Below are 9,243 nucleotides of genomic sequence, written 5' to 3' on the forward strand. Positions count from 1 at the left end.
AAATTATAATTTTATATTTTAAAGAACTTTTTTTTTAAGTTTTAAAAATTATTTTCCAACATAATAATTATATTTTTAATAGTTTTTCTTTATTTTTCAAGAACTACTTTTCAAAGACATTGTTTCTTCGACTACAACATGAAACATTTTTTTAAACAACTCATCATTCGTTTCAGTAATACTTGATATCATTCTGTAAAGAGATTCGTACTTTTCAAAAATTTCATCATCATCCAACGAATATACATTGAAATAAATCGATAATAATCTTTGCATCCAGTGAATTGTCGTTTTAAAAAAGTTCCTAATGAAAAATTCTACATTGTCAATCAATTCTTTTGTTTCTATAAATTTAATAGCATTTTTATATTCATTTTTCCTGACGTCACGTAGAATATCTTTTAAAAAACAATATAGTTTCAAAAGTTTAACATTTTGTTTGAAATTGCAAAGATTTTTAAAACAATCATCATTATGTTTATTTATTGGTTGTATATTTTCATAAGCAGATTGCATTAGATCGTAGAGGTGAAAAATATCCTCAAGTTTCGCTACATCGAAAGTAATCTTATTTTCCACCTCTAGATCCACGTTACTAAAACTGACAACATATTGAAAAAAATAATCATACCTGTACCCAACATCTTCGAATAACGAGGAATTGAAAATTTTCATTTTTTCATTCACGATATTATTTTTCTCACAAGAATCGTAATATTTTACTAATTCTGAAAAATTACTTTCAATCGTTTGTTCTTGATAAACATTATTCATTGCTTTTTGATAAAAAGAATCATAATTCAGCAGAATTTTATAGAAATTTTTGTAAAATTTCGCCGTTTTGACACAATTTCGATTTGTTATCGCGGGAATGACAATATGGGTAAAATTATCTCGTTCACGATGAGAGAGTTCATCGGGAAAATTGACTAAATGAAATGTTGTATTCAAATAATTTTTAAACATCATGTAATGAATGTAAAACATCAACGTATCGTTCTTTAGTTGAGTGGGGTAGACGTAGTAATAAGTATCATTGGATTGAAACAAATAAAAATTCTTCTCCATTATATCGTACAGGAACTGTTTTGTATAATCAAGATCTTTTCGTTCTTTTTTCGGCCCTATTCTCTTGTCTGTTAATGTTTTAAGAACATTAATTCCCTTTACAATATCATTGGTTATAATTATTACCGATTTTTTCATTTCCACAGGAAAAAGTAGATCATCAATTGTTTCCCAATAATCGTAAAATGATTTGAAGTCTTCAAAAGTTTCTTGCGTTTTATTATTTTTGAATTTTTTCTGTAAAACAAGGTTTTCTGTATAATTATATTGATAATACTTATTTCTGAAATAATAACTCAGTGATAACTCAGTTACAGTGTTGCCAGAGTGGCGCATGATTATTTTCTTTTCAATTTCATAATTTTCAAAATATCGAAATTCTTATTATATCGAAATTTTATTTCACATAATTTTCATATTTCGAAATACTATTTTGAACATAATTTTTAATTATTCGAATTATTCTTTATCCTAATATTTAAATAACAGAGTTATCACATTTTACATCATTTTTAATACGTCGAAAAATTCTTTGACATAAATTTTGTTATTCCGAATGACTATTTGTCATAATTATTATTAATCCTCCGAATGACTACATAACCTAAAATTCATTCACACTAATCGCCGCATTCAATTGAATTTGTATGTTTGCAAAATTTCATTTCACATAATTCTTATATTTCGAAATACTATTGAAGATAATTGTTATTTTATCGCGAATAATCATTGATTCTAATTTTTAAATAATATAAAACCGTCTTTTAAAATATTTTCTATTTTGTCGAAAAATTCTTTGACATAAATTTTGTTATTCCGAATGACCAAGGTTGGGAAGGTAGTAATTGAATTTAAAGGCATAATGCTGACTTCATAGGATGCATTAAGGTAGTTCACACTCACCTTGTCAATTAATTAATTTTAAAAGAAGAATAAGTAATTTAATAAATTTATCACTATTATTATAGTTGCTTAATTGATAATTTTGTTCGAGATTTTTAAAAACTGACTATTTCACTAATGATTGAAACTGTTGAAAGAGATATTTTTCAAAAACCCTAAAAATTACTATCAATCAGGTCTTAAAAAGTTACTACGAAAATTCCCTATAGATTTTTCTCCCCATGTAAATGTAACAAAAATATCCCTATAAATAGAGAAAAAATCCATAATCTGGCAACACTGAATTGTCAGTTAAGGCCTAAGCGCATGCGCAATTGCTTCGCGAACGTCGTTTGCATAGGCAAAGCATGAGTTAGACAAGGACAGGAATATCTTTGTATCTTTTTCTGTCTCATGCATCACGTTCACGAATCTATTCTGCGTTGGCTTTTACAATTTTTTTTTATAAAAATCTTAAGATAAAAGAACTGATTTTCCTTAATTTTAGAAATTTTGAATTAGTTTTTGACTTACCCTTCCATAGTCAACAGCAAAATAAGCACTATTCATCCAATAATCGTACTTTTCGTCAACATTTTTTATTTTCGCACTAAGACTTCGCCTTTCGCTTGCAATACTATTTTCATCCAATTCATATTCTTTTTTATACAATTCAACCAATTTTTGGAACCAAGATAGTTGGCTTATCAACGAATCCTCTAGAAATTGTTTTAAACGATTTATCCACACTTCAGTCTTATGGGATTGAGCATTAGATAAATTTTTTATAAAACAAAATAATTTCATTAAATTTGAAGATGGACGAATTTGGCAAAGATTTTCAAACGAGTCATCACTGCGATTTAATGAAGAAATTGTGTTATTAAGTAAATTCAAATAATCGGTCAAACTTAAAGTTCTCCTCACGTAATATTTATCAGAATTGGAATTTTGAAGAAAATCAAAATTTTCCATCTCTGAATATCTTGATTCAAAGCAAGTTAAACTTTTTCTATTTTCTTTGGGATTTTTCGAAACGTATTCAATTCTCGTCATTAGTGTATTAAAGTACATGGCTGAATTTTTGTTTTCAGAATAGAGATTGTAATAGAATGTGGCAATATTAATGGGTTTATTGAAGAAAATATACTTTTGCTGATCGCTAAATAATTTTTTATGTACTTCGAATAATTCCGAGAAACTTTCACCAGTTTTCAATTTTTCTTTGACATATTCTTCAAAAGTGCAATTCGTACATAATGAATATGGCTTTATGGGAATTATAATTTCTTCCCAATAAGGAAACGTGTTTCCTAAACTAAGAAAATTGAACATTAGACCGAAATTATTTTTCATAAGTTTATTTTGACAGTAGATTGTTAAGAGATCATTTTTCATATTCTCGGGATAGACAAAGTAATAAATGTCTTGCGTTTTGTAGATGAAAATATTTTGAGATATAATTCTGTATATCTTGTGACCATAGGCAATATTTGTTAAATCTATGCTTCTCAGTACTCTGTTGTTTTTAGTTAACTCTTTAGCTCTCGTAATGCCATCATTTATTTTTTCGGCTATAATTATTACCGTTGGCTTTAATTTTTCATAAAAGAGTATATCATCAATTACGTCGGAATAATCGTAAAGAGTACATGTATCTTTATTCACTAGCGAACGTGGCGCCTCCTTTGTTTTTGCCTGTGAAATATAAATTATTAGACGTCTAAAATGGGACGGTTGTGAAAGCAGCCTTATGCTACGTACTTTTAAGAATAACGCGTCCCAACCCTGATTGGAGGTAAGAGCAGAAGGCCAGAAGGAGCGAGCAGATAAGTAACTGGTAAGTATCCGAAAAGAAAAACCAAATTTTTCGTATTTAATATTTTAATTGACGAATGTTTGTCGGGATAAACGGTAGTACAATAACAAAATAGTGTAAACTAATTTATTTTTCAAAGATATGTAGTTTTTTGTTTGCTGATTCTTTAAAAATAATAGAAAGATGCGAGTCCAGTGAGAATTCTATCACTATAGCATTTTTCATATAGATAATTATTGTAGAGATATAACAAAACTTTTAACTATTTTTCCTCCTTTTAAAGGAATTGTTTCGTTGAAATAAAATATCTTTTCTTTTCGTCGCTTGGGGGGAAGACTGTGCCATTTCAGGCTAACAACGAAAAAGATGCCGTCCCGGCAAGAAGGCTGGAATTGGATGGAATTAAAGTTATCTCACATTTTTACGAAGACGTGAAACTTGTGAAATTATAAATTTATATGTTTAATTGTAAAGTTGATTTTAAATAATCACGTTATAAAAACCGAATTGAGATTTTGCCTAAACTTATTAAATTAATTCTTTATTATTATTATAATTATAAACAAAATGTGGTGGCCAGACTTGAACATAACATTTACTTCATTTATTATACTTTTGAACTGCATAAAAATTTTAAATAGTTAATGAAAATTGTTTTTGATTTTAGGCAATTAAAAATTAATTCGTGAATTCTAAACCAGGAAAAAACTTTTATAAACATAACCTATAATTTTTTGTCCACGTAAGATGCTTTCATCGGAAAGCGTGACAATAAATTTAATTTTTCAAAAAAAAAAAACATGATAGAGAAAATCGTTTGCACGTGTTTCGATAAAATAGTTTTATTACTTTGAAAAAAAAGTTTTATTCTTTAACAAATTTTTTTTAATGGCACATTTTTATTTTTTCTAAAGCTTATCTTTTATACAAACTGAAAATATAAAATTCTGAAATAAATCAATTTTTGAAAGTCAGAAATAAAATTTTTTTTTAAACACTAGAAATTCTGTTGGTTTAAATTTTCTTTTTTTGCGGTTAATGAGAAAAATATGTTTAGAAAATGTTTTTTAAAATAATTATTTTTGTAAATTTAAAAAATTCATGATTGGCCCAAAATGTGCAGCAAAATCTGATCGATGAATTTTACTCGTTTTTAAATTGTTATATTACTTAAAGATATGAATTTAGAGGTGAAAAGTACAAATTTCTTATTTATACGTTTATAACGTTTATAACTTACCGCATTTTGTTCGGCAGAAAAAATAATCAGAGTTAACATCAAATAAAGTTCTTTCTTTCGAAACTCCATGTTTAATGTCGCAAAGAATAACTTCGTTTCATATGCGTCTACTAACATATGTTCTTACAAAAAAAAAAATTAAAAATATAAAGTGTTCATTAAAAGTTAAATGTTATAAAAAAAATAACGACTTTATTTTTTGAAGTAAGTATAATAAAATTTTTATTAGTCAAGCATGCACGATTTTTGACAGTAAACAAATAAATAAAACAATAAAAATGTTTTAAACGACATAACAAATATCCTTGAACAATAGCCTTTGTAAATGTATGGATTAACTCCGAGATATATATCTTCGTCTAAAAATCTTACTCTTCTTCACTTTGTCTACTCATGGACTTTATATAAGAATATCTCTTTTCAAAGTTCACATAATGTATTTTCTTCCTCTTTCCAAAACGAATAACATGAGAATGTCTTTCTTTACCTAATTTGCATATCTACTTTTTTCATATAAGAATGGGAAGAGAGAAATAATTAAAAACAAGCTTTATTTTTTAGATTATATTAATTTTCAAAAAGGCAAATTTTAACAAATTTCACAGCTTTTTAATTATCACATTTAACTTCCATAGGTAGTGGTCCGTTATGTTGGGGAACATAAACAGTGCAGACTTCAGTTTTCATTTCGTCCTTTACCTTTCTTCCAAACTTAACTTTGATACTGTGAGAGAAGACACTGACTGGAGTGTAACTGAAATTAAAGATTAAATCATTAAAATTAAATTATTTAATTAATATGACCAATTTTGATATGAAGTTAAATAAAAGATGGTGAATTAAACTGAATTAGAAGACCATAGAAGACTTACAAAGCTTCGACAATTTCGACGACCTCGACTTTAGCGTCTGGGTATTTCTTTGCGTACTCCTTCAGACCGTCCTTAGCATAGTTAACAATATCGGATTTTGTCACATCTAGTGAAACAGGTTTATCAGCAATGTAAGGTTCGCCAATTTGTGGCATATCCTCAGTCGCTCTCTTCATCATTTTCGAATTACAATCAACGTGAACGTCCACATCTGGTCCACTGGTCTTCTCAACAGTGACAGTACAAACCTTCATGTCTTCTTTATTCTCAACATTCTCCACTTTCATTTTAATTTCATACATAACTTTTCCAGCTGGTGGGAAGAAGACAGCTTCGACGATTTCATTGAGACGGACTTTTTGTCCCGATGCGTTTAATTTGTCCACTCCCTCTTGTGCGTATTTCTTCACTTGAGGATCATCAACTTTACTGTTCATTGGCTTATCTTGAGGAACAGGTTCACTTTCTCTTCGTTTTCGCATCTTTTTCTCACAATCAACCATCACTGATGTATCGGGACCACTTTCTTTCATAACTTGAACCATACATTCCTGACCATCTTTCGTTTGAATTTTAATGTTGTACATTAATTTTCCAGCTGGTGGGAAAAATACTGCTTCGACGATTTTTTCGAGTTCAACTTTTTTTCCGGATTCGTTTAATTTGTCAATTCCTTGTTGCACGAATTTCTTTACTTGGTCATTGTTAACGTCTACCGTTGAGGGTGCATCTGCCACGTCGCGTCTTACGAGAATCTTGAAGAAAGTTGGTAAGAATTACAATTTGAATTACAATGAAATAAATTGGATAAAATATTTATTTATATAAAATTGGATAAAAAATATATAAATAAAAAAAAAATTGTTACCTTTGAGGATACAGCTGGCGCTATTGGAATGGCAGGTCCTATGATAACCTTGAAACAATAAGATTAACAATATATTAAAGTTTGATAAAAATACTTTTTGTACATTTTTATTAACAGTTGCTCTTAAGCATTTGCTGGAGTCGAATCTATAAACTGTTCGTGCTAACAATATTTTTGTGTGTAAGTGAAGTTTTAAAATTGTGAAAAATTTCTGGATTATCTTTTAAGAATAACGTATTGGAGTATTGGACTTCTGACAACTTTTCAGAATGTTATTGGATATTAATCGCACGAAAGGAGAAAAACTGGATGAAAAAGGCGACAAAAACGATCAGTGAAAAAAAATCAGACTGATTGATAAATGACATAATAGATTTTAATGTAAATTTTTCTACCCCATACTTTAAAAATTATTTTATCTTATATATAACAAGACAATAAAATAATAACGTACTTTAAGATTATCTTATGTACTGTAACTTGTAAAAAATATTTTAGTTTTTATTTAAACAATTACTTATATTTCTAAATTTACAATAACATTTAATTTAATCCATATAATCCGAAAGAAAATACGCCCACTTTTGAATTTTATACTTTTTTTTAGTAAAATTGAATATTGTTTTGTAGCAACTAAATTAAATTAAATAGCGCATGATTTTTTAAAATTTCTTTTTAAAAAAAAGTACACACAATTGAAAGAAAGTGAATATTATTAACTAAAATAAAATTAAAGTATTTGAAGCAAAAAAAGAAAATTTATAAAATTTTTCAAAATATAAAAAAAAAAAAATTTAAACACGATTTAGTTTAATTGTATAACTTACGGGACTTCCGTGAATAGAATTAATGAAAGTGTTGAGAATAAAAACACTGCACAAAACAGTGATAAAAAGAAAATTATTTCGCGCACCCATCATTGTAATGAGTATCACTTCAAATCGAGGACTGTAATTTTCCTGAAGACCAAACTCCTTTTAAAGTCAATACAACAACATAGACAATTTTTCAAGGATAGATTAATACATAAGAAAAATCTAGTTTCTTGCATAATTAATACAATTCATCACATACAATTAAGTTGTATGATATAAAAGTCTCATTAAAAATGTTTTTTTTTATGAATACAATTATTATACATATTTATGTTATTACATTCAATCTTATCGTTATTTTCGTTTAAAAAATCTTTCTTTTGTAAATTTTTTTTTCCTTCAGATTATGATTTCAATCTTTTTAAAAAAAAGGACAATGTCAAGACACTTTGATAAGGAAAATAGAAAAATAATATAAATTTTATAGTCGACAAATTTAGAATTACGTCATAATTAACGCATATATAGAACTCATTTGTGGCATTAAATTGTCTTTGTTATGATTTAGTCTTAAGTTTGCAATTTTTTTCTACTTTTAAAAATATTTAAAAATTTTCTCTATAATAATAAAGCCGGGAAGTCAGTTATGCATAATCGTTACCTAACATCGCAAAAATGCAGGACCTACTTATATAATAATAATATGAATAATTATAATAAAAATAGTAATAATATTAATAAAAATCGTGATAATATTAATAAAAATCGTAATAATAATAATAATATTAATAATAATTATAATAAAAATAGTAATAATATTAATCAAAATCATAATAATAATAATAATAATAATAATAATAATAATAATAATAATAATAATAATAATAATAATAATTTCACTAATGGAGTATAATTAAAATAATTAGAAAAATTCCAAGAGGAGTTTGATTATGACAAAATGTTGATCAGGAAACTAGAGCTGAATAAAAGGAGCAATTTTTTTTTTTTAATAACATTTTTTTCTATTGAGCTGATTTAATATAATTATATACAGGAAAAAATATGAATTTACTTTTTTCTGACTTTATTCATAAATTGTGAAAATTATTCAATGAAATATGTAACAAAATAACAAAAACAATATGTATACCGTTAAATAAGTGATAAATGATTCAAAAAAACTTTTTTTTTGGCTTTATTTTAATTATAATATGAAGACTCACTGGTTTGAGAGTTAACCGGTTTAGCGTAACCGTGCAGGTGAAGAAGACTTATGTAACTAGACAATAATTAAAGTGCACATCTGTCATAGTAAATTGCAGTTATCTATCTGTATACATAAGTGAACAATGTATGTACTTTACCGATTGTAGCTGATTATTTATCATTAATAATATTTTAAACTCCCAACAAGACCTGCATTAACATATTGTAATCATTTTTTTTTTAATTATTCAAATTGTAAAAGTAAAATTATTGTAATATAACTGTAACATTAGTGTAATGTTATTTTAGCATTAAATTTTGTATTAATTATTATTATTATTATTATTATTATTATTATTATTATTATTATTATTATTATTATATTATTATTATTATTATTATTATTATTATTATTATTATTATTAATATTATTTTTTTTAATTATATTAATTAATTAATATACGACTTTATAA

At 26.3% G+C, this 9,243-nt stretch overlaps 2 protein-coding genes across 2 annotated transcripts; both read right to left on the bottom strand.

Moving 5' to 3' along the window:
• Window positions 1-67: 67 nt before the first annotated feature.
• LOC122505213 lies at window positions 68-5,162 on the bottom strand. The gene is made up of 3 exons (XM_043616701.1): window positions 5,010-5,162; window positions 2,485-3,648; window positions 68-1,305 (listed from the first exon to the last, which is right to left on the bottom strand). Exons 1-3 carry the CDS (start codon window positions 5,124-5,126, stop codon window positions 97-99), a joined length of 2,490 nt encoding a protein of 829 aa, XP_043472636.1. The 5' UTR covers window positions 5,127-5,162; the 3' UTR covers window positions 68-96.
• A 396-nt stretch (window positions 5,163-5,558) lies between these two features.
• LOC122505214 lies at window positions 5,559-7,731 on the bottom strand. Its single transcript, XM_043616702.1, has 4 exons — window positions 7,577-7,731; window positions 6,750-6,797; window positions 5,882-6,636; window positions 5,559-5,763 (listed from the first exon to the last, which is right to left on the bottom strand). Exons 1-4 carry the CDS (start codon window positions 7,667-7,669, stop codon window positions 5,619-5,621), a joined length of 1,041 nt encoding a protein of 346 aa, XP_043472637.1. The 5' UTR covers window positions 7,670-7,731; the 3' UTR covers window positions 5,559-5,618.
• Between the last annotated feature and the right edge of the window lie 1,512 nt (window positions 7,732-9,243).

Source organism: Leptopilina heterotoma, unplaced genomic scaffold, assembly GCF_015476425.1.
Source record: "Leptopilina heterotoma isolate Lh14 unplaced genomic scaffold, ASM1547642v1 Lhet_350, whole genome shotgun sequence".
NCBI lineage: Eukaryota > Metazoa > Arthropoda > Insecta > Hymenoptera > Figitidae > Leptopilina > Leptopilina heterotoma.

Bases quoted from the DNA above. Each gene is read 5' to 3' on its own strand.
- LOC122505214 (XM_043616702.1), bottom strand. From the start codon at position 7,669: ATGATGGGTGCGCGAAATAATTTTCTTTTTATCACTGTTTTGTGCAGT. The intron at 6,798-7,576 runs GTAAGTTATACA...TATTGTTTCAAG, and splicing joins ATTCTATTCACGGAAGTCCC to GTTATCATAGGACCTGCCAT. The intron at 6,637-6,749 runs GTAACAATTTTT...ACTTTCTTCAAG, and splicing joins CGCCAGCTGTATCCTCAAAG to ATTCTCGTAAGACGCGACGT.
- LOC122505213 (XM_043616701.1), bottom strand. From the start codon at position 5,126: ATGTTAGTAGACGCATATGAAACGAAGTTATTCTTTGCGACATTAAAC. The intron at 3,649-5,009 runs GTAAGTTATAAA...TATATTTCACAG, and splicing joins TTTCTGCCGAACAAAATGCG to GCAAAAACAAAGGAGGCGCC. The intron at 1,306-2,484 runs GTAAGTCAAAAA...CTTGTTTTACAG, and splicing joins TTGCTGTTGACTATGGAAGG to AAAAAATTCAAAAATAATAA.